The sequence below is a fragment of the Symphalangus syndactylus genome, chromosome 22 (assembly GCF_028878055.3).
Source record: "Symphalangus syndactylus isolate Jambi chromosome 22, NHGRI_mSymSyn1-v2.1_pri, whole genome shotgun sequence".
NCBI lineage: Eukaryota > Metazoa > Chordata > Mammalia > Primates > Hylobatidae > Symphalangus > Symphalangus syndactylus.
In genome coordinates this window covers 22,771,116-22,795,277 of record NC_072444.2, presented here as the reverse complement: position 1 = coordinate 22,795,277, position 24,162 = coordinate 22,771,116, and the positions used below count along the sequence as shown (strand labels likewise).

The window sequence follows — 24,162 nt, the reverse complement described above, 5'->3', positions numbered from 1 at the left end:
GAGGGTGGCAAAACTAATCTCTTTGGCACAGAGGGGAGGTGAGAAGTAGCTTTGGAGGGCTGTCGGGGCTGTCTTCCAAGGGTAGTACTGTGCTTCGGCAGCAAGATCAGGCTGCTGGGGAGATGGGAGCCCTTCTGGAACCAGCCCTTCAGCTGCTAGTGGTCAGCACATGGTCATCACAGGCCACTGGTTCTTTGAACAAAGCTGGTTATAGTCTTAAATGTGAGCCCACACACTGAGTGATCTTAGGCTCCATTGATTGACTTCCATTGCATTCCCTTCCCAGTCGTGATAGTGATCATTGCATTCTTGACCATTGACAAAGCATTTTCACATCCAGCAACACTTTGAATTTCCTGACAACCCTAGGAGAGGCAAGGCCAAGATATTATCATGCCCATTTCACAGATGAGAAAATGGAAGTTTAGAAAGCAACATGATTTGCCTGAAGTTCCATGGCTGGCAGAGCTGGGACCCACGGCCTAGCTGTCAAAAGTCCAAACCCTGTGTTCAAACTTCCCTCTATGACCTACTAGCTCTGTGTCCTTGGGAAGGTGTTTAACCTTCCCAAACTGCAGTCTTCTCACCTGTACAGTGAGGATAATAAGAGTATCTACCTCCTACTTGTCAGGAGATTTAATGAGCTCCTTCGGATTGGACAAATAATGAGCACATAATCCAAGTTTGCTATTATTCATATAAAATATCAAGTTGTATCCAAAATTTCCATTAATTACCTTCCAGGCCTTACCCAAGAAAAACAAGTTGGATAGGGCCTGGAAAGTAATTAATGGTAGTTTCAAGATCCATTTCATACGGTAGAGGAAAATCTCTCTCCTGCCTTACACTAGCCTTACCAACTGTGAAGCACCCTTCTTGCTGGCATATGTTAAAAGAGCCCATGATATTTCAGTCCCTTTCAGCTGTGACTCATTATTGTAAATAGCGGTGAAATGAGGAGAGGAGAAAAGAATTTAAATACACTAACTGACAGAATTTTTAGGGAAAGTGATACACAAGAAGATAAAAAGCAATCAGAAAAATTTACATAAACCCTTGTGATCTCAAAGGTCATCTAGTTGAGAGTCTACTAATGGAAATATGTCCTTTTAGATTCTGGGTGATTATTTAATTGAAAAGGAAAGAATGTAAATGAATCAAGTCTTGGGAGCAGGGTAGATTTATGTCAGCCGAAATTTAAAAATCCATGTTTCTTTGGGAGGAAATGGGTCCATTCATATACAAGTGAAAGTGTAGGATGGAGTAGTAAATTTGGTCACTTAGAAATTGACTGAGCACTTGAAAATATACTGATATTAATATGCCTTGTAATTTTTTTAAATCAGCTTCTGGTTACAGCCCTTATTCTATTTAGGAAAGAGGATGGTTTCATAGCCATTAATTTACTTGAACTTTACAATAACCTTTGGAGATAGGCAGATGAGTATTATCATTGCCAGTTTATGAGAATATAATATATACTTCTTGTAGCTGAGGACCAAAACTTTTTGTCCTTTTTTTTTCCTATCCCCAGCACCTGCCTAATAAAAATGTAAGTTGAATATTGTAGCAGAACCCCCTAAATCCTCTGCTTGAGATGTCAGTTTTTTCTTAGAAGTCAGCACGGAAGAGAAGCGTAGCGCTCCAGCTTTACCATCAGTCCTCCTGGAGTTCAAATCCTGCCTCCGCCACTTAGGAATTTGCCTAAGTGACCCTTGGGACTTGTTTCTTGAAATCTCAGCTTGTAACAGTGTTTATAATACCTACCTCATGGAGTTGTTGTAATAATTAGATTTCTATAAGATAAAATGAGAGGAGAAATGCAAGGTACTTAGTACAATTTCTGACACCCATTAATGCCCCCAAATTGTGGTTTACAGTATCTCCTGAGTAGGCTGGGCGTGGTGGCTCAAGCCTGTAATCCCAGCACTTTGGGAGGCCAAGGTGGGTGGATCACAAAGTCAGGAGATCGAGATCACCCTGGCTAACACGGTGAAACCCCATTTCTACTAAAAATACAAAAAAGGAGCTGGGTGTGGTGGCTGGTGCCTGTAGTCCCAGCTACTCAGGAGGCTGAGGCAGGAGAATGGCGTGAACCTGGGAGGTGGAGCTTGCAGTGAGCTGAGATCACACAACTGCACTGCAGCCTGGGCAACAGAGCGAGATTCCGTCTCAAAAAAAAATTTAAAGAAAAAGAAATGCTAGAGTAAGCATACTATTTGACCACTGCTGAAAAAAAAAAAAATTTCAGCATGCCTTAATCATCTGATTCAGAATGAACAGGAACACACTGAGTGGCTGCTGTATTGCCGGGTGAGAAGCAGCATCCAGAGGGACTCACGTGGCAGCCAGGCAGAATTCTTAGCACTCCTGTGGAAAGGCTCTTCTCTAATTTAATGCAATGTGCTGGTATTAATAAGTGGCAGAGAACCCAGTGTGAGGCTGTCCGCTGCCTTTCGTACTGGGTTCATTCACTTTATTATTTTCTAGGACATCATATAGACCTTTTGCCAAGTGGGAGGGGGGTTGGGGAAATCTGCTCATTTAATTTCTGAGTAAGGGATAATTAGTACCCATTGTGACTCACAGCTACAGGAATCCGACATCTTTTTCATGGCATATTATTTAGGATATTTGCAAATTCACTGACCATCGCTGAGACTTCCAGGGTAATTAAATTGTGTTGCAGTCAGCTTAGGTTTCACCATTGCTGGCGAATGTATCTTTAAAGTATATTGGGGCCCAGCAAGGTGGCTTGCACCTGTAATCCCAGCACTTTGGGAGGCCAAGGCAAGCAGATCACCTGAGGTTGGGAGTTCGAGACCAACCTGACCAACATGGAGAAACCCTGTCTCTACCAAAAATACAAAATTAGCCAGGCGTGGTGTTGTATGCCTGTAATCCCAGCTACTTAGGAGGCTGAGGCAGGAGAGTCACTTGAACCCAGGAAGCGGAGGTTGCAGTGAACTGAAATCGTGCCATTGCACTCTAGCCTGGTCAACAAGAGCGAAACTCTGTCTCAAATAAATAAATAAACAAATAAAGTATATTAATAGTGCAGCCATGTGTAATGATGAATGTGTGGCTGACGTTAGTGGATATGGAGGGGCTCGGGGTAAGGGGCGTATAGCTGTGAGTTGGACAAGTTGTGTGGTGGGTGAGGATTAGGAGAAAAGGGAGTAACATTTAATGGACACCTACTCTGCTCTGGGTTTTAAGCAGGTTTTATGATGCTTTATTTATGTCTGCTATCCCACTTAATCCTCCCAACTACCCTGTGAAGCCCCTTCTTGCAGTCACCTTTGACCTCTGCATTCCAGATTCTTGGTCAATCCTCAGTGTCATTAGTATCATCAACCAGTGTCATCAGTCATCAGTGTTGTCACTTAGCCTATTAGAAAGTTTTAATAGCGCCTCCTTCAAACACTTTCTCTCCATGGCCTTCGGGACACCACTTCTCTCACTGATCCTTCTCGGTCTTCTTTGCTTGTGTCTCCTTACGACCTTGACCTCTAAATATTGGGAGACTCAGTCCCTGGAACTTTCCCTTCTCCTTCGACATGGATTTGTTAGACTTCATCCACTCTTGGGCCTCTGGATAACACCTACATGCTGACACCTTCCAAATTCATATCTCCAGCTCAAACCCCTCCCATGACCTCCCAGCTTGTGTATCCAGCTGCCCACTTGATATTGCCATTTGGATGTCTAAGACGCATCTCAAAATCAGCATACACTCTATCCCCAAACCTGCTCCTCCCACTGCCTTCCCCATTCAGGAAATGAATGTTTCATTCTTTCACTTACTTAAATACAAGCATTCAGGTCATCCTTGTCTCCTCTTTCTCTCACATGTGCTGCATTTAGCCTGTCAGCAAAACCTGTGGCTCCACCTTCAATATTGATCTAGAATCCATTCACCTTTCCACACTCTACCTCTCAACTCCATCACCACCTTTTAAACCACCATGGTGCCCTGCTAGATATGGCAACAGCTGCCTAAACAGTTTCCTGCCTTCACTTATGTCCGTGGACAGCCTTTGCCACACAGCATGCCAAAGCATAAATCATCTTGTGTCATTCCTCTACTCAACACTGGTCAGTGTCCCCCATCTCACTCAGAATAAGAGCCAGAGTCCCTACAAGACCTTACAGTCCCCAGGGGGATGTGATCGGGTCCTACTTCTCTCTGGCCTCATCTCCTGCACACCCCTTCCCTCACTCCACTCCATGCCTGCCCCACTGTTTCTCAGACAAGCCAGCGACTCTCATATCTCTGAGTCTTTGCCCTCCCTAGAAATCTCCCTGGCTTGTTCCTGTGTATGATTCAGGTCTCTACTCAATGTCACCTTGCTGGATAAGTCAGGTTCTCCAACCATCTCATGTAAAATAGAAGCCAAATGTCATCCCCAGTTCTCCTTCTCCCTCTTTGTCCTTCAGTTCCTGTTCCCCTGTCTTTCCCCTACCCACACATTATACACTTACACTCATATGTAGGCGTATCTACCTCTTACCACCCAGACTAGAATGTAAGCTCCAAAAGAGCAGGGACTTTGCCTATTTTTTTTTTTTCACTGCTGTATTTACAACCCCTAGAATAGCATCTGACGTGTATTAGGTGTTCAGTACCTATCTGTTAGTACAGATCACAACATCCCTATTTTTACAAGCAAAAAAAAAACTAAAGTTTAGAGAGGTCAGCAACTTTCCCAGAATTCCATGGAATCTGATGACTTTCTAGATCAAATGACAGGAACCCCAGCCAGGTCTGCCTGACTCCAAGGCCTGTGTTCTCACCACCTCCTCCAGAAAATGCTAAGGATTTGCCATCTTAAAGTGGGCATCAAGAAGAGCTTCTTGGTGTAGAGCAAAATCAATTTTGGGCAGATCACTTCCCAATTTTAGCTTGTCTCTTCCTCTACACAGTGAGAGGGCTGAACTGGGAGACTTTTAGAGACTGACTTTTCAGCTTGAAAACCTCGGAATTTTTCATTCCATCTCACACAAACCCTGATGGCACTTTGGGTCAGTGGATCCATGTTGCAAAGGTGGTTCTCAGACAACAGGATGAGACTGTCCTTTACAAACACTTGTTCCCAAATCTGCAACATGTGGATGGGCACTGGAGAAATGGAAACTTCAGGTGGGGCTCAGCCCCTTCAGCAATTCTGCTCAGCAGGAAGGGTGGGAAGCACCCCTAACCTAGACTTGGAAAAGAGATTTGAGACTCATATTTTGAACTGGTCTCCGAAGTTTTTTGAATCTTAAGAATTTTCTTGATGAGAGAAATAAAACATAATTTTCATTTTTAATGGATCTTTATTATGTGAAGTTAAAAGAATCAATGAATGACATATCTTCATTCAAAAACATGCTGTTAAAGGGGCACAGAATCAAGCTCTTCCTGGCATGAATGTTGATTTGTCTATCTCAGCCACTAGACCATGAGCACTGTTAGGGCAGAGACTGGGCCTCCTCCATCCCTGCAGCCCCATCACATAATATACTGCCCAGGAGAAAGCAGAGAGGTGAACATTTACAAGCATTTGTTCCATGCCTGGTGAGCTTGTCAATCCTTTACCCTTATCAACTCACTTAATCTTCACAACAACCCTATGCGACAGAAACTACACTATTATTGTCATTCTGCAGATGAGAAAACTGAGGCACAGAGAAGGCAAGTTCCTTGCCCAACATCAGAGACCTGGTGGAGGTCAACCAGAGATTTGGCCCCAAACATTCCAGTTCCAGAGGCAAGTCTGCAGTCTAAGCTGGTACACTATCCTGCCTCTTGTAGGTGTATCCTTAGCAGAGGGTGGTGGACAAATGAGTGAATAAGTACAAGAGTGATCACAATGATTACAACTAGCACACATGAATGCTCCTTGTGTGCCAGCCACCAGAACACCTGCAATCCAGTTTCCTGCATGCAGACATGGGAACGCTCTAGGAGATGCATGTGTAGGAGTGAGGAAGTCAGGATTAGGTGGACAGAGAAGCTGGCAAGTAGTGTGCTTTGCCGTGATGCCTTGAGGGAGCTCCAGAGCTGGCCTTTCAGAGGGGTCCCAAATGGGGGCAAAGGAGCTGGGATTTTCTATCCAAGTCACTGGCCCAAGGCTGGTCCCTGGGTGGGAGCATAAGCTTGGGTGAGGCAGGCCCCTGCTCCTGCAGCAGAGGGTGATGGCTGGTGAGGGGGCAGCTATGGGACTTTAGTGGCTGATATTCCTGGTCTTGGCAGGTGACCCTGAAGAGGATGGCTAGAGGAACACTACAGTATCCACTCTGCAGGCTAGGGCTTGGTGTGATGATTGCATTTATTCCTCATCACCATCCTGAAACAAGCTAGACATTTGTAATCGCCCCTCCCCCACCTTTGTAACAGAGCAAATTGGAACTCCGGGAAGTTGTGCGGCTCACCTAAAGCTGCCATCTAGGAAGTCGAGGCTGGATGGAAGCCCAGTGTGTCTGATTAAGAGTCCGAATGGATGGCCTAGATCATCATCTCCAAGTCCCCGCCCAGCCTGCAGGCCAGGGCTCATTATCTTGTTGTTGGGGCAGGGATGTGGTGGGTGTGGACATGCGTTGCCTGGTCTGCCCAGGGTTCCTTCTCCTTCTGCTCAATCACTCCCCCAGCCCTGGGCACGTGCTCCTCCTCACTCCATGCACCTCTAGTGGGACCACCAACCCAGTTCCCTGGGGTCTTGGGGCTGGTCGTATATACAAGGCCTAGTTGATCAAAGGAGCATGTGCCCTAGTCTTGGGGACTGACCCAGGGATAAGCCCAGTTGCCCAACAACCGGAGAGAGAAGCTGTCTTTTTCCTTTGAGGCAGCTAGGGTAGAATGAGGTAAGCCCAGAGTTGCCTATGGCCATGTTGTTCAAGCCTTCTCTGCATGGAGAAAGGCCAGTGGCACAGGAGAGGATGAGAAACAAGGCCACTCCACAGAGAGGAGCAAGAAGGAGAGAGACCTAATGGCATTGCTCAAGCTGCTGGAGTTCCTGAAGTTAGCTCTGCCTCTAGACTTCCCAGTTGTGAAAGCCATAAATTCCCCTTGGTATCTAAGCCAGTGCACACCAAGTTCCTCTCACTTGCAAGCAATATGATGGGCCAAAGTGTACCTGTTCAAAATTCATAGATTAAAATCCTACCCCCAGTACCTCAGTGTGTAATTGCATTTGGAGAAAGATTCTTTTTTTTCTTTTTCTTTTTTTTTTGAGAGGAAGTTTTTGCTCTTGTTGCCCAGGCTGGAATGCAATGGCACAATCTTGGCTCACCACAACCTCTGCCTCCCGGGTTCAAACGATTCTCCTGCCTCAACCTTCTGAGTAGCTGGGATTACAGGCATGCGCCACGACGCCTGGCTAATTTTGTATTTTAAGTAGAGATGGGGTTTCTCCACATTGGTCAGGCTGGTCTCAAACTCCTGACCTCAGGTGATCCGCCTGCCTCGGCCCCGCAAAGTGCTGGGATTACAGGCCTGAGCCACTGTGCCTGGCCTGGAGATAGGGTCTTTAAAGAGGTGATGAAGGGAAAATGAGGTCATGTGGGTGAGTCCTAATCCAACACAACTGGTGTCCTTACAGCAAGAGGAGACTAAGACACAGACCTTCACAGAGGAATACACATGGGAGGATACAGGGAGAAAGTGGCTGTCTACAAGCCAAGGAGAGAGGCCTCAGAAGAAACTAACCCTGCCAACCCCTTGACCTTGGACTTCCAGCCTCTAGAACTCTGAGGAAATACATTTCTGTTGGTTAAGCCCCCTAGTCTGTGGTTCTTGGTTATGGTTGCCTAGCAAAGTACTACAGGCAGGCTGGCACCCTTGAGGGAAGGTGCTAGTTTCAATCATGTGTTAGTCAGCTTTTGCTGTGCAACTAACAGCCTCAGAATCTCAGTGGCTTGCAACCATATTCATTTTTCTCATTTGTGGATCTGCACAATGGCAGGGCGTGGCTGGGGTTTGGCTGGGGTTTACTCCAGGCCAGGTTCAGGTTTGCTCCCTATGTCTCCATTTCAGGGCTGAACATTAAGGCAGTTACCTGGGGCACACTCTTCCCACGCAGGATCCCAGAGCAGAGAAGGCCAAGCCAAAGAGTGAGAACACATTCAAGGCACCTGCTTGCTGCAAGCCCACTAGCAATCCAGGGGCCAAAGCAAGTTACATGCCCAAGCCTAACATCAGGGGGTCAGGGAAAGGTACTTCACCTACTTCAAGTAACAAGGCAAAAGGCAAGATGGATGGGTAATACTATGAGTGGGAAGGAGTGAGGAATGACAAACAAAAATCCAATCTACCACCAATGGTCAAGGGGAATCAGGAGAGGGTGCCGAAAGATTCCTGAGGCAGCAGAACGTCCCAGCCCACTGCATCGATGTCAGCTAAAGTGTCACATCGCCCACATCCCCGAGGGGAGACGGGCTTCTGCTGATTGTCTGTTAGAATTACAGCAGAGTCAGCTGAACCCCAACACCTTCCCAGAACTGCACACGCCATCTCGAGGCAGCAGCTCCGTGTGCAAAGAAACCAGATCCTTCCTGGGAGATCAAAATCAATTTTAAACAGACACAGCTGTTCCCTAGTGGGGGTGATGGAAGGGAGAGGGGGGGATGCTGTGGGAAATGTTTCATTTCTTTTTGTTTTAAGTTGTTGGGATAACCACAGAAGACTTGTAAAGTTTGATTATTAATTTCTAGAAGACTCAGTTGCCAAGTTTGCTATCAGTTTCAAGGAAAGGAAGTGTAAGATCAAAGGGATGCTTCCTAGTGGAGGTTTTCACCTCATATTAAGCTTAGAAGCTTTTCACAACAGAATGATGAAGAAGTAGAGCTAGTTTTTGTGATGTGCCCCTCAGATGGATCAATCAAACGCCACAGTTTAATACGGTTCAACAAATGTTTACTGAACACCCACCATGGTCCTGGGCTGACTTAAATAAACTTATGTTTGTTTAAAATCATAGTAAGAATTGCCACTCCATGTGTGGGTCATCTGGGCAAGTTAAATTGTCTCTCTGGGTCTTAGTGTCTTCATCTGTAAAACAAGCCTGTTTGACTAAGCATGAACTTTTTTCTTTCTGGTTTTTTTTTTAGAGATAGAGTCTCATTCTGTTGCCCAGGCACTGGAGTGCAGTGGCACAATCACAGCTCACTGAAGCCTCGAACTTCTGGGCTCAAGTGACCCTCCCGCTTTGGCCTCCCAAGTACCTAGGAATGCAGGCATGTGCTACCACACCCAGCTATGTTTTTTTTTACTTTTTATTCAGATAGGGTCTCACTTTGTTGCCCATGCTGATCTCAAACTCTTGGGCTCAAGTGATCCTCGCACCTTGGCCTCTCAAAGTGCTGGGATTGTAGGCATCAATCAAATGCCAATTTAATATGGTTCAACATGTAAGTTCAAAGCAAGTATGAACTTTGAGGTTCCTTTCAGATATAGAATTCTAAAATCCACAAATTGGGTGATGTTTTTTCCTCACTTGCTGACAATTAAAATTAGAGGTGTGCATAACGGAAATGAAATCCACACTGCTGAAGCTATGAGAACCATAGAATGCTCAAGATTTTTCCCAATGGTAAAGCTAAGAATCCCTGAAGCAGAAGATTAATAATTACATGTATATTCATTCTTCCCTGTATTAGTTCTTGCAGTCTCTACAAAGAAATACCTGAGCCTGGGTAATTAACAAAAGGGGCCAGGCGCGGTGGCTCACATCTGTAATCCCAGCACTTTGGGAGGCCGAGGAAGGTGGATCACCTGATATCAGCAGTTCGAGACCTGCCTGACCAACATGGTGAAACCCCGTCTCTCCTAAAAATACAAAAATTATCCGGGTGTGGTGGCATGCACCTGTAATCCCAGCTACTCAAGAGGCTGAGGCAGGAAAATTGCTTTAACCTGGGAGGCAGAGGTTGCAGTGAGCCGAGATTGTGCCACTGTACTCCAGCCTGGGTGACAAAGCGAGACTCTGTCTCAAAAAAAAAGCAGAGGAAAAAAAAAAAAGAGGTTTACCTGGCTTACACTTTTGCAGGCTGTACAGGAAGTGTGGTGCTAGCTTCTGGTGAGGCCTCAGGAAGCTTACAATCATGGTGGAAGGCAAAGTGTGAGCAGGCATGTCATATGGCCAGAGCAGGAGTGAGAGTGGGGGGCAGGTGAGGAAGAGAGAAAGGGAGGAGGTGCCATACTCCCTGAAACAACCAGATCTCGTGTGAATTAACCGAGTGAGAACTCACTCATCACCAAGGGGTTGGTGCTAAGTCGGCCATAAGACATCGGCCTCCATGATCCAATCACCTCCCGCCGGGCCCCACCTTCAACATTGAGGATTTCATTTCAACATGAGATTTCGAGTGGACAAACAACCACACTATATCATTCCTCTTCAACGCACCTCCCCAGAAAAAAAGATTACTGTTCCAACATCATCCTTAGTTCAGGTGTGTATATGAATCCCATCTTCATTACATTTTTCAACTCAGTAGCACCCATGTTGCGTTTGAGTGGAAGGAGGCCATACAGAAAAGTAGTAAAAGGGGGGCCACTGGCATCCCTGTGGCCTGTGCCTGAGTCTCAGCCCTGCCACTCTTGAGCTGTATGACCTTGGGGGAGTAAATTAACCTTCCTGAGCCTCAGTTCTCCTCTCTGTAAAACAGGGGTGATCATGGTAGCTTCTTCCTCATAGGGTTGTCATTAAATACTTAGCACCAGGTGTGGTGTAAGAATCATTGCCACTTCTCATTTTCATAGCACCCCTTCCAAAAGCACTTTCAAGCAAATCTGGATTTTGAATTTACCCGGTCATTTAGCCTCTTCTTGGATAGTTGAGACAAATTCAAGAAAGAAAAGATGTACATGGTTGCTGAAATTTAATGTAAAATAGCTTCATTCAGTGTTCTTCAGGTAAAGGCATACATAGATTTGTGAAGGTACGTGTTACTTTGAATTAAAACGCTAGCAACAAAATTATCTTGAAAATAGAACCTAGATACCCTCTGAGCGAGGAAGACGGAAATCCCACTGGTCAGTGACACATATGATCATTTCCTGCTTAGCTTCCGAAGGGAACTAATGCACCCGAGTGCCGGAGCTCCATTCTCTGTGCCTGTGCCCCCCAGCAGGGCTCCGTTTGCCTGGGAGAAGGGGGCAAATATTTTTCTAATTTGCACAAAGGTGCCCGTGAGCTAGCCAGTCCATCTTTTGAGAGACACTGAAGTACACACTTTGGTTTGATGCCTCCTAGTGAATGACAGGACAAGAACCTGGATCTGTCTTTCTTTTCTTCCCCAAAGCTGCCTAGAAGGTATCAAGCTCCCAGTGTTATAACTTGGCGTTCTGCAGGACTCCCTCGGGGTTCCTCACTGGCAGAGGAAGAATGAAGCTCAGTTTCTTTTCTTCTAGACAGTTTCATCTCTCGAATACCTGACAATTGTTTCAGAGCCTGGACAGGTGCGTTCTTGCACTTGCGGTCCCAGTGTTTTGAGGACCTAGGCATGGAGCCAGTAACTGGAGGAGGGTTTGGGGCCATGGGCATGGATACAGAACACCAGAGAGGCAAGGGAAGAGCAAATGTGAGCCCCTCCCCTTGGTGCTTGATTTTACCTCCCAACCTGCCCTCTTCTAGGCCAGATCTACTTGTTTCTTTCTCAAAAGGAAAGACATTGGCAGCTGGCTGTTCCTGGGTGAAGCTGTCAGAATACCTACCATCTTGCTACCAAGATGGCTGAGGATGTGACCAAAAGCAAAATAGCTGGCACTGCCATGAGCAACACAGCTCCCTCTTGAACTGCAGAGACACCTAATAACGTGGCCTTGGAGTTCCAAATTGTTTTACACCTCCCCAGCATAAAACAAGGCAGGTAAAAAAAAAGGGGGGGGCAGTCAATTAAGATAAACATGACAGCTTTGCACCTGGCTGGCTATAGACACACCATCCTAACAAGTCGGCCATTGAACAAAATATCTCCCTTCCAATTATGCATACAACTGGACAGTGAGTACTGAATATTAGGGCAGATGGCTGCAGGAACAGCCCTTCATGGCACACTGACTTATACAGTGTACCCCATTTGGCAAATACAGATTTTTCCCAGGGCACTTTGGTGCTGGAATAATTTAGCATTGGCTCAAGGAACAAGAGCTACAGCCGCTTCCTACTACTGCTGCTTCCAATTCCTGAAGAAAGATGGTGCACCTTGCCAGATCTGAGACCCCTTTGCAATAAATCATCAAGGGATGTTAGAGTCTTAATTCCTCTGGTCTTGTGGTACCTAATATAATATTTCCTCTGTGGCCTTGAATGGGGGCTCACGCTGTTCTCTGTGATGTATTTAGGGGAGAAAGTACTTTTCCTAAAAGAAGAGGACTTATTTGGTGAGTAAAGCATCCTGGGAGTAGAAAGAAATGAACTCAAGGAAGCAGAAGTCCATAAGAATCTGGGAAAAGAGTGGGGGCCTGAGTAGAAATGAGTGGAAAACTCTCCTCCTGAAGATATATTTTAGTTAAATAAATAAATATGAAAGAGCAAAGTAGGGCGATAAAGGCGTCCTGAGATACCTGAGTTTCATCTTGTGAAACTCAGCTCCTCACCAAATCAAATGCATCTTGGTTTAAAAATAGCCCCCTACCCTCCAAGAAAGCATCAAAAACAACTTTTAGAGAATAGAGATCACAGGAATAATAACACGACCAGTGAGCAAAAAAATAAATTACCCATTTAGGGTAGGTCTGTTAAGTATTTCAAATCACTGGGGTACCATTTTATGAGCCAAAAGAACTCATTTACCAAATGAGTCCCCAGGGCCTGGAAAAACAAATGCACCAGCCACAGAGGAGTAGCTCCCTCCTCTGCTTCTGCCTCAGATCTGAGCCTTTTGCAGAGAGTGAAGGGGACTGTGTTGGAAGGGACACAGAAGGTCTCTCACTGCCTCAGTGAGTGCAGGGATGACTTCATGTATTAGAGGGGGAAATGAGAAAGAAAGAAAAGGTGGAAACCTTAGAATTGGGCACACCTAGGTGTGAATCTGGTTATTCTGCCTCTTAGCTAGGTGAATGTGAGCACATCCCCTGATCCTGAGTGTTTTCCTCATGGTGACCTCAGTGTTGGGAAGATTCAGCCTGAGTTAGTAGAAATAAATGGTTGAGCAAACTGGCAGATCACAGTGGATGCCCGAAGCATGAGAGCTACCGTCACAACTATTACAGCCACGGTCTTCATCACCATCACCATCATCTCCATCACCGATACCATCTATTAATTTCTTTCTAGGCACCAGGCACTCTGCCAGATGGTCTCCAATGCATCGTGTCTCTTAATTCCTCAACAAGTCTATGAAATCAGCAGCAATATTATTCCCATTTTCCCAATGAGGAAGTTGAGACAGTAAGCAACTCATCGAGGGTCTCAGAGCTAGTACGTGGCAGGGCTGGACTTAAACCTGTGCCTAACTATGTCTAGAGCCCATGCATTGGAGCTACCCCTCCCCCGACACCAAAGGAGGGATGAGATCATTGATGAAGTCAGCTAACATCCTCCTGCCAGTAGGCTGTAGAGAGGGTCCTTCGCTAAAATGGGAAATTAGAGCAGATTTAAGAGGGTGTAGGAGTGGCTAGGACACTTGACCCTATCCTCTTTAGCTTTATTGGGGGAACCTCTCAGAAATTGTTCTGGGTTGCTGGAAAATAAAATAGTGCCCATCCCATGGACACAGCCACCGCATGAGAGGGCAAGAGGTCTGTCGGGCAAGATGCCCAGGGGTTGAACCAGGTCTTTGGAGTGTAGTGATGTTTCTCTGAGGGTGGAAATATTTGTCTCTGGGTTTTATAGTTTGCTTGGTTGTGGCTGTTGTTCACTGTCACTCACAGAGGCTGTGACACAGCCAAGAACCCAGGCCAGCACACATATTCTCTTGTAAGCCTCCGACCACGGAAAGAAGAAACACACACACACACACACACACTAAGAAAGATTCAAGGAGGGAAAGAAATGCACTTGCACTTCTACCAAGGAATAGAGACTTTAAGTATATATGCTTATGTGTTTAAGTCTGTGGTTAGAATGTCTATTAATAGTTATCAATTTCATACCTAGGAGCTTCTGAATTAGAAGTGATTGTTAAAGGACTGTTTGCAAATGAAAAATCTGCAGAAGGAACTGAGTTGGTTAAACATATACACAGAAGGGATGCGCCTGACCGACTTTCCCAGCTTTAGATGAGAGATTGCTTGAGAAGTCAGGAGGAGCTTGTCATTCTTTACACTAGTAACTCTGTTGTGTGTCCACAATGATATATACTGGGGGGTGTGTGTGCGTGCACGCGCCCCTGTGTGCATGTGTTTCATCAACACTGAACGCATACATTTCCATCTTATAGCTGCTGGCTTTCTCCTTAAGCCCCACACTCCTCTCCCCTGTTTTTTCCTCCTGGTATCTTTTCTTCTCCATCTTTTCATTTCATAGCTGTGGTTATGAGGGTGATGAATAGGAGGAGGATAGCTGTTGGGGTTCCGTGGCCTGCACACTTCTCTACCGCTCTGTTCCCTGTTCCTGGTCCTCTCACTCACAGCCCTGAGCCCTGGCCACTCCTGTCTGGAGATCTGTTGCCCTTTTCCCCAGAGCACATGTTAAAACCCACTCAGCCAAAGTAAACCATGTAAATGTACAAGAAATTCATCTCCTAGATTGGCCAGGATTCACATGTGACAATTTGAATAAACAGAGACTCCATCTGCGGAGAGGGAGGGTAACTCCCCAAGGACTGTCTCTTGGAGGGGGATGAGGGGGGCATATAGGACAGATATCATCCAGAAAACAGAGATCAGGAAGCCCTCACAGCCACTCCTGAGTCTCAAAAGGCTCCTGGCATATACATATTTCCCACGTGCTCAGTGCTTTCTGGGCATCTGGGTGTCTGGACCGGTGAGTCTCCAACTTCATGACGCATCAGATTCTCCTGGGCAGCTTGTTGTAAATGCAGATACCAAGACACCGGGCACCGCCCCAGGGATTCTGGTTGGTCAGGGGTGGGGCCTGGGTTTCTGCATTTTCACAAGCAGCTTCTGGGGATTCCATGTCACGTGGTCTTCATCTTCGCTTCGAGAAACACTGAAGCCCAGAGGCTTGTGGCTAGAGCCTAGGAAGGGACACCGTTTGCAGAAAGTGGCCTTCAACATTGGCTGCAGGGAGCAGGACCCCATTCGTGGATGTCTCTCTGGCTCCTGCAAGCAGCCACTCGCCGACCCGAAGAAGCATGAGAGTTTCTCAGGGCACTGACTCCAGGGTCAAGAAGTTCATCACTCACTGGCTTCCCTTTCAGCCTTCCCCCTTTCCACCTTGTCCCACGTATGGATTCCTGGAATCCATGATTTATCACTCAGCCTTACCAGGAGGAATGCATGAATGCCGCCTCTGGTCTCTGAGCCAGACAGAAACGATGCTTCTGATAGGATAGGAGAGAAAACTGGGCTTTATGTGGAAGGATCTGAGTCCTGGGCCCCCAGCTTATCCACTCAACAAGTATGTGCTGAGCACTGGAGGGATAAGAGGTGGAAGGAAGTACAGGCAGTTTTGTGACGCTTGGACAGATCTCTTAACTTCAGTGTCTTCATCTGCCATGTGCAGATACCAGTACCCTCTCTACCCAATGGAATTGTTGCGAGAATAAAATAAGAGAGCTGTGAAAGTGCTTTGCAAAATTAAGAGGTGACTAGAATTCCTGGAGAAGACTGAATGAATATGAGAAGGGTTTTAATGAGAGTAGCCAGAATATTTGTGGATATGAATTTGTAGGGGACAAGGAAGATGAATTTGTTCAATCAACCACAAACTCTTTGGAGAAGCATCTATTGAGCACCAGACATGGGGAGCAGAAAGCAGAATGGGATACAAACCCTGCCTTCCTGAGGCTCACGGTCTGGCTCGTTGGGTGCGTGCGGGGGAGGGATGGAGTAGTTTTAGCCAGGGCATATTACTGCATGCAATAGAAATAATCAAATTAGCTCAAGAAAAGGGCATTTATTCTTGGGAATTCCATGGAATCCAAGACAAAGAAGAATAAGCAGGATTGTTTTGGAAACCCCAGGAGTTTAAAGACCTTCACCCCACGGAACCAAACTCTTGGTGACTTATCTCTCAAATCCTTCAGTCTGTATTTCAAATTCGCAAATGAATAAACAGAACAATAACCAATGGCGATATATGCTATGAAATAAGTAAGTGTTGAATGTTAAATCTGACGGATGAAAAGGAATCAGATGCAGAGAGCCAGGGGGAGAATGTTCCAGGGAGAGGCAAGGGAAAAGGCAAAAACCCTGAGGTCAGAAACAATTAAGTGGCAAGAGAGTGGTGAGCAAGGGGTTTGGTACAAGAAGTCAGTGGCCAGGTGGCCGGGCGTGGTGGCTCACGCCTGTAATCTCAGCACTTTGGGAGGCCGAGGCGGGCGGATCACGAGATCAGGAGATCGAGACCATCCTGGCTAACATGGTGAAACCCCGTCTGTACTAAAAATACAAAAAATTAGCCGGGCGTGTTGGCGGGCGCCTGTAGTCCCAGCTGCTCCGGAGGCTGAGGCAGAAGAATGGCGTGAACCTGGGAAGCGGAGCTTGCAGTGAGCCAAGATCGTGACACTGTACTCCAGCCTGGGCGACAGAGCGAGACTCCATCTCAAAAAAAAAAAAAAAAAAAAAAAAGAAGTCAGTGGCCAGGTTATGCAAGGCTGTGGGTCCGCCCTTCACGCATAATTTAGGAAGTGCCGCGTGACACACATCAGTGGAAAGATGGGCCATTTTCTAAAGACCCTGGTTAAATTCTTCCCAGCTCCTTCACTGACAAAACTGCATGGTTCATTCCTAAATCTGGGGTCTCTGTTTCTCTGTCTGTAAATAAGGAGGGCACTAGAGTAGACAATCCCTATTGCCTTCTAGGACCAAATAGCATCATTCAATCATAGAGTAGGGCAACCATATATACTGGGTTTCCTGGGACAGCTCCTGTGTATGCCACTTGTTTTAGCTTAATTCAATTACTCATCACGCCCTCTTTCGCTCTCAGCAGCATCCCAGTCTCGACATTACATTATGAGGTCACTCTATTTCTGGGAAAAGGGAGGTGCGTACGGCTGTGCTGTCAGCAATGGGTTAGGCCCTTAGCCTTGATTGTTGATAGGAATTTCCTTTCTCTGAGCTACAGGGAGGTTGGTTTTGCAGACTTTTCCAAATGCCCAGGCAAGCTTTGATGGGCAACATACACACACGGCACAGTTGGCTCATTCTGCTCAGAAAGATCGGACGATGTAGGTAGAGGCTGGTGACCGCATATGAGCCGAGGCCTGGACCTTGGATGGGGTTGGGCTGGTTAGGAGTGATAGCAGCAGTGACAGTGGAAAAATGACAGCAAGTCCCTATGAAGTGGACCCATTTTCTGTCTTGGTTCTTAACATCAGCCTACTGGGGTGTGAGATTGGGACTATTTGGGGAACGTGCAAAAGGGGGAACCCTGAAACAGAACCCACAGTACTGCCAAATTCTCATAGCTGTGAATCCCATGGAGAGAGAGCTGTGGATGACAGACTTCTCTGGAATCCCTCTCCCAACAGTTTGCAGGTGTGTCCCAGGACATGAGCAGTAAACGCCTATCAGCCCCCACAGACAGGCAAATGGGCTTGCAGGAGGGGGTTAGGCCAGTGGGAGGGGACACAGGTTCCGCTGACCAACTGGACCAACCAAGGCACTTAGAACTGCTTAGTGTAACTTTGGGAGGCCAAGGCAGGTGGATCACAAGGTCATAGTTCAAGAGCAGTCTGGCCAAGATGGTGAAACCCCATCTCTACTAAAAATACAAAAGTTAGCCGGGGGTGGCGGTGGGCACCTGTAATCCCAGCTACTCGGGAGGCTGAGACAGAGAATTGCTTGAACCCAGGAGGCGGAGGTTGCAGTGAGCCAAGATCACACCACTATGCTCCAGCCTGGGAGACAGACCAAGACTCCATCTCAAAAAAAAAAACAAAAACAAAAACAAAAACAAAAACTGCTTAGTATATCTGCAAACCAGGATTCAGTTATTTGTAGTCTTTCAGTTACCTTATGGGGGGCAGCATCAAAACTACAGAACTTTGTGGGTCTTCAAAAGGGGAATGCCGTGGTGCAGCCATTGTGGATAACGTATTAGCAGTTTCTTGAAAAATTACACATAGCAACTGTTTTGTTCCTTGAGATCACCTCCGGAGGAGCGGTGGCAAAGGATGGGGATAAGAAATGTAGACCTGGCTGGGCGCTGTGGCTCACGCCTGTAATCCCAGCACTTTGGGAGGCCAAGGCGGGCGGATTGCTTGAGGTCAGGAGTTCGAGACCAACCTGGCCAACCTGGTGAAACCCTGTCTCTACTAAAAATGCAAAAAAATTAGAGGGGTGTGGAGGCCCGCACCTGTAATTGCAACTACTCAGGAGGCTGAGGCAGAGAATCACTTGAACCCAGGAGGCGGAGGTTGCAGTGAGCTGAGATGGTGCCACTGCACTCCAGCCTGGGCAACAGAGCAAGACTGCGTCTCAAAAAAAAAAAAAAAAAAGAAATATAGACCTTTTTGGTTTAAATCAAGTATACCCGCAGAGGCTGATTGCAGACTTTCTATCTAAGATCTAGTCCTTTGGTGTGTGGGTGAACATAAGGACACACAACCGGAAAAAGCCCCTTTTTTCATGTTAGGAAAAAAACTGTCAAAAAATAAAATTCTTGAAATCCTAGGAGGCATCCCAGGAGTTTCTAAAGCAAGCTTCTTGAAACCTCAAAAGAGAGGGATGAGAAGGGGCTCAAGGAATGAGTCTTTTCTTTTCTCCTTGTTAGATTTGTTTGTTTTGATTTGATTTGAAGATTCTAGTGTGTGGGAATAATCTCACTGAAGAGCAAAATGAGTAACACTGGGTCAGTTTGTTTACTACACAAACACACTCACACGCATTCATTTACAGAACACTTACTATGGGCTAGGGTGGCAAGGATGCAAAGATGAATAACATAAAAAGCCAGATAACCCTCCTTCCCCCACCCACAAGTTCCCAGTGAAGTGGGAGAGAGACATGTAAACAGATAAATTACTGTTTCTTCTGCTGAGTGCTATACCAGAGGTGTGAGTGTGCGCACACGCGTGCACACACACACACACAGGGCCCTCTAAACAGAGCTACTCTTAACTGTTTGCTCAGAAGCCCTAGTTCCAGAACATTCCCATCCCCTTTATTTGTGTATTTGCATATATGACTTTTTGATTGAGGTAAAATTTACATAACATGAAATTAAGCACTTTAAAGTGAACAATTCAATGGCACTTAGTACATTCACCGTGTTGTGCCACCACCACCTGTGTCTAGTTCTAAAACATTTTCATCAGTCAGCATAAAGTAACACCCGGCACCTATTAAGCAGTTACTCCCCGTTCTTCCCTCCCCGCAGCCCCTGACAAACACCAATCTGCTTCCTGTTTCTATGGATTTATTTATTCTGGACATTTCATATGAATTGAATCATATCATATGTGACCTTCTATGTCGGGCTTCTTTCAACTAGCATAATGTTTTGGAGCTTCATCCACGTAGTAGTAGCATGTATCAGTACTCTTCATGGCTGAATAATATTCCATTGTGTACTGCAATTTGTTCATCCAATCATCTGTTGATGGACATTTGGGTCGTTTCTGCCTTCTGGCTACTAATGAACAGTGCTGCTATGAACATTCATGTACAAGTTTTTGTTTGAATATTTGTTTTGGACATATTCTTTTGGACATATACCTAGGAGTGGATTTGCTGGGTCGTATGGTAATCCTATGTTTAACTTTTCACGGAACGGCTAATATGTTTTCCACAATGGCTGCACCACGGCATCCCCCTTTTGAAGACCCACAAAGTTCTGTAGTTTCGATGCTCTACCCATAACGTAACTGACAGACTGCAAAGAACTGAATCCCGGTTTCCAGATACACTAAGCAGTTCTAAGTGCCTCGGTTGGTAAGAACTTGTCCTAATGAGGTTAAGGTCAGGGTTCGATCCCCAAACTGACCCATTAGCTGAGCAGAGTGGACAGAGTGAAGTATTGTGTCTTCCTCGCACATGCTCCACCATCCAATCCTGCCCTCTTGCAAAAGCTTGTTAGTGGTCACAGGGGAATGGAGCAAGACTGTTTTTATGGTTCCACATAAAACGGGGGAGAAGGCTATCATCGAAGGCCTCCTGAAGGCGCAGCAGGAAGAACTTGCAATCAGATGATTACTTTCTTCCAGTCCCGGTGTCACGTGGTTTCTGTGGGCCGCTTAAGTAAATTGCTTAACCCTGTGCAGAGCCTCAGTTTCCTTATCCCTAAAATGGGGATAATAATCCTCACTCACAAGAGATAAGAATGCATATAAAAGCACTCTGCACGCAGTTTTTGCTTGGTGCTTTTGGGCTTCCTCTAAGAACCTGAAGGGTGGGCAGCCTCATTCTTCCTTGCAGCACCCCACTGTCTTCGGCAGTCTGCTCTTTGCTGCTCTCCAGAGGTTGACTGAGCTGGAATGGTGGCGCCCTGTTGACCAGAGGGTTGCTGGCTGTTTTAAATTGTCCTATTTGCATGGAATGAAGTTTGCTATGGTAACAAGGTCTGGTGGCTGGAATCCAGGGCCCCAGTGAAAAATGCAAAGCCTGTGGTCTGGGATAGAAAGAGGAGCTAAGGGCATATCAACATCAGGTTACCTCAGTTCTTCTGTGAAGAGGGGATGGGTAAACTGAGGCAGCAGGGCTCAACTCTCCTGCTCCCAGTAGAAGAAAGGGAAGAAGCCCCATCGACGCCTTCCTTCTTATCTCTCAACCTCATCTCTGTCCCCGCCAATATTCAGCCCAGCTAAGAAGCTTAGGAGCTGGCTAAGGCTGCTCCTCCACCTGGGTGCACACACAGGGCTAGGGCTGTGGGGAGGCGGGAGCACGAGCGGCCCACGCCGAGGAAGATAGGCGCTCCCTCCGGGGGTGGGCAGCGCAGGTCTGGCCGGCGGGTGGGGGATGGAGAGTGAGAGGCACGCGGGGTACCAGCTCAGCTCCCCTCTGGGGATTTCGTATTCGCAGTTTAAGGAACCGGTGGAGCACGAACTTCACTCCTGAGCTGGCGCAAGCGTCCCCCTCCCCTGGAGATCCACCCCTGCTCCTCTCCGAGGCCCCCTTTCCAAGCACCCTCTCTTCCGAGCACCCAGCGCCTCCCCAACCTTAGCACTGCGCGGGGCACCAGTTCTCCAGGGCGGGGGCTGCCCCACCGCTCCAGGGAGGGGACAGAGGGCCGGCCTCGGTCCAGGCGACCCCCGCCCCTCGCCAGGGGCGCCACCTTGGCCCCCTCCCGGCTGCCGCCCGCCGCCTCCGCCCCCCCGGGGGGTGTGTCTCCGAAGTAGGGGAGCGCGGGAGGCCAAGGGTGCCCCCAGCCGCCGACCCAGACCCCCTCCCGAGCGGGCGGCGAATGGTAGGCTCCATTTAAAGAGTGCCTGGCTGAGCGCGGTGTCCTTCTCGGAGCAGCTCTCGGCGCGCCCGCCCGCCGGGGTCTCGGCGATCGCTGCTCCTCCTCCTCCTTCTCCTCCTCTTTTTTCTCCTCTGCCTCCTCCCCCCGCTGCCTCGCCACCGCCGCGGCTCGGGCTGGAGGCGCCGCTGTCATTCCTGCGCCTGAGGAGCCGGCGCTGCCGGTGCCTGGGGGTCGGGGCGCGGGCGAGCCGGGCGGCGGGGGACCCAACAGGTAGAGCCGGGGGTGCCCGGCCGCGCCACCCCGCTCATCATGCAGCTCTTTGTCACCTCTCTCGCCCCCAGGCCAAAATCCTGAGCATGATGGAAGACAATAAGCAGCTCGCGCTCCGCATCGATGGGGCGGTCCAGTCGGCCAGCCAGGAGGTGACCAACCTGCGAGCCGAACTCACGGCCACCAACCGGAGACTGGCGGAACTGAGCGGCGGCGGCGGCCCCGGCCCGGGCCCGGGAGCCGCGGCCAGCGCCTCGGCGGCGGGGGACTCGGCGGCGACGAACATGGAGAACCCCCAGCTCGGAGCGCAAGGTAGGATCGCCCCGGCGCCCAGGGCGGAGGAAGGCGAGCCGAGCACGCCTGGCCTCGGAGGCGGCCGGGGACCTGGGGTCCCCCACGCCCGGGGCGAAATCGCTTTGCATTCTGGCTTGTAACCCTTTCCTCCCGGCGGTGGCCACCGCTGCTCCCCGGCTGCGAGTTGCAGGCTGCTGTCATTCACGAAAACCCGGGCGCAGTGTGCACGGGGTCACACGGTCACACCGGCCCCGGCGAGCCTGAGCGAGGCGCAGGCGGCGGGTCCCTTCCGGCATCAGAAAGTGCCCTTTCCATAGGCACCAGCCCCTAGCTCCGTGGCAAACTTTTCATGCCGGGGCCTTTTCCCCACCCCCCGCAGGGGTGAGTGGCACAGTTCCCCCCACTTCCTTAGGCTCCTTCCCAGAGAGAGCTCCGGGCTCTGCCGCCGTGGTTGGGATAGAGGATTGGACTGCTGTGCACTTTTCTCCGCGGATGCCAAATCCCTTGGCTTAGTTGCATCTGGACTTTATTTTCTTCTCATTTGAGGTCTCGCAGGCATTGGAATCTATAGATGCAACAGTAGATGCTCAGCTCAGCAGGGAGTTTAAATTTCTGCAAATATAAACACCGAGAGCACTTTCCAGGGGGATACTGTAGACCTCAAAGGTTGAGCAGTAGAGAAATGAAGGCTTAGGGTGGTGGGCTGCAGGGAGCCCGTTTGAAGGGACTCTGCAGTTTAGGGAAGAGAAAGAAAAAGACAGTTGGTTTGTGTTCACGTTGACAGAGAGTAAGCTCTGAAACCCCCTGCAAGACATAAAGGCGGATGGGGCATTCTCTAAAATGTACTGTTTGGTTTCTGTGACTTAGAAAGTAAAAGGGTAGGCAGGCTTTGGGGAATTTGTTTTTTCTTTTTGCCTAATTGCCCTTTAAGAAACAATATCACTGGTTATTAACATCATTTGAATTGCAAATTAAACTGCTGAAATCCAGAACACGACAGAAAAAAATCTCCAGTCCATGAGGGCCACTTGTCTAAATATGTCACTTGAAGTGCAAGGTACCAATTGCTCAGTGGCTCAAAATGATTTTCTGGTTCTGTTGTCATTTCAAGAGCTTCTCTTGAGTGTTGAGAGAGTCTGTTTTCCTAAGAGTCTGGTTCTCTCCATCAGTCTCTGTTTCCACCTTATCTTCCTGGGAAGGTGTGCTTTCTTTGATGTGAGATGTGAAGGCTGCCCACGTGCAGTTTTATGTCGAATTCCAAGTCAGATCTTAACTTGGTACTCCCGGAGCCTGTCGGAAGTCTTAGGAACTGGGGGGAGTACTTTGGTAAGGAAGTAGCCATGACGTAATGGTGAGAAGGTGTTGTGGTCCTAGTGCTTGCTGCAAGCTTGACATGTGGTTATTCTTGTCATCCCTTGCAATGTCATTGTGTGTGAAAGAACATTCTCCACTGGAACCTGTGCAAAAAAAAAAAAAAAAAAAAAAAAGCAGACTGCAAGGTAATGCTTCACCTTTTATAGGCAGAGGCTCTGCTAACATTAAAAAAATAGCTAAGAACTTTTGCTAAGAATCAAAAGCTGTATAGTAAAGGACACTGAACAATGCTCGTTTATTTCCCACCGTCTGCCCCTTTCTCAGCGAAGGAAAAGTTAAGTGGCTTTTTATCTGAGTCCTGGGTCTGGCTGTAGACTGAGCAGGCTAAGGCAGTCAACGCAGTGATGATGTACACATGCTCAACTTGGAAACTGACATACTTGCGGATGGTTAAATTGTTGTAGTAGAGCAACAGGGGGCTGATTCCTTGTCCTTTTTTCCTACACAAATGCACAGGGCTGTGGAAATGAAAATGGCTTTTGGATCTCTTGGATATCCTTAAAAACACATAAAATCAGCAGCTCCCATATGCTCTCAGGACCGCGCCTGCCCATGTCAGTGGCTGTCTGTGGGTGGTAGGATGAAGAGTGGTCTTGATTTCTCCTCTTTGTACGTTGGTATGTCTCAAAATCTTTACTAGGGGCACTTTGTGATTTTTATAATCAGAAAATAAAATGTTAAAAGGTTTAAGCTCTACTTGATTGTTGGCCGCATAACCGTCTAAATTGATGTGCATTTAAACAGATGTGATGGTTGAAAAGAAAAC

The 24,162-nt window shown here is 47.6% G+C and overlaps 1 protein-coding gene across 4 annotated transcripts in view; it reads left to right on the top strand.

Moving 5' to 3' along the window:
- KAZN (kazrin, periplakin interacting protein) overlaps positions 1-24,162 on the top strand; it is a 1,209,168-nt gene that overhangs the window by 678,681 nt on the left and 506,325 nt on the right. For 3 of the 4 annotated variants that reach the window (XM_055262432.2, XM_055262431.2, XM_055262434.2), the window contains exon 3: positions 21,800-22,040. In XM_055262432.2, the coding sequence (XP_055118407.1) occupies positions 21,800-22,040 (241 nt within the window). Of the gene's footprint in view, positions 1-21,528; positions 21,679-21,799; positions 22,041-24,162 lie in introns of those variants that run through there. The other variant, XM_063631811.1, reaches the window with a different exon arrangement.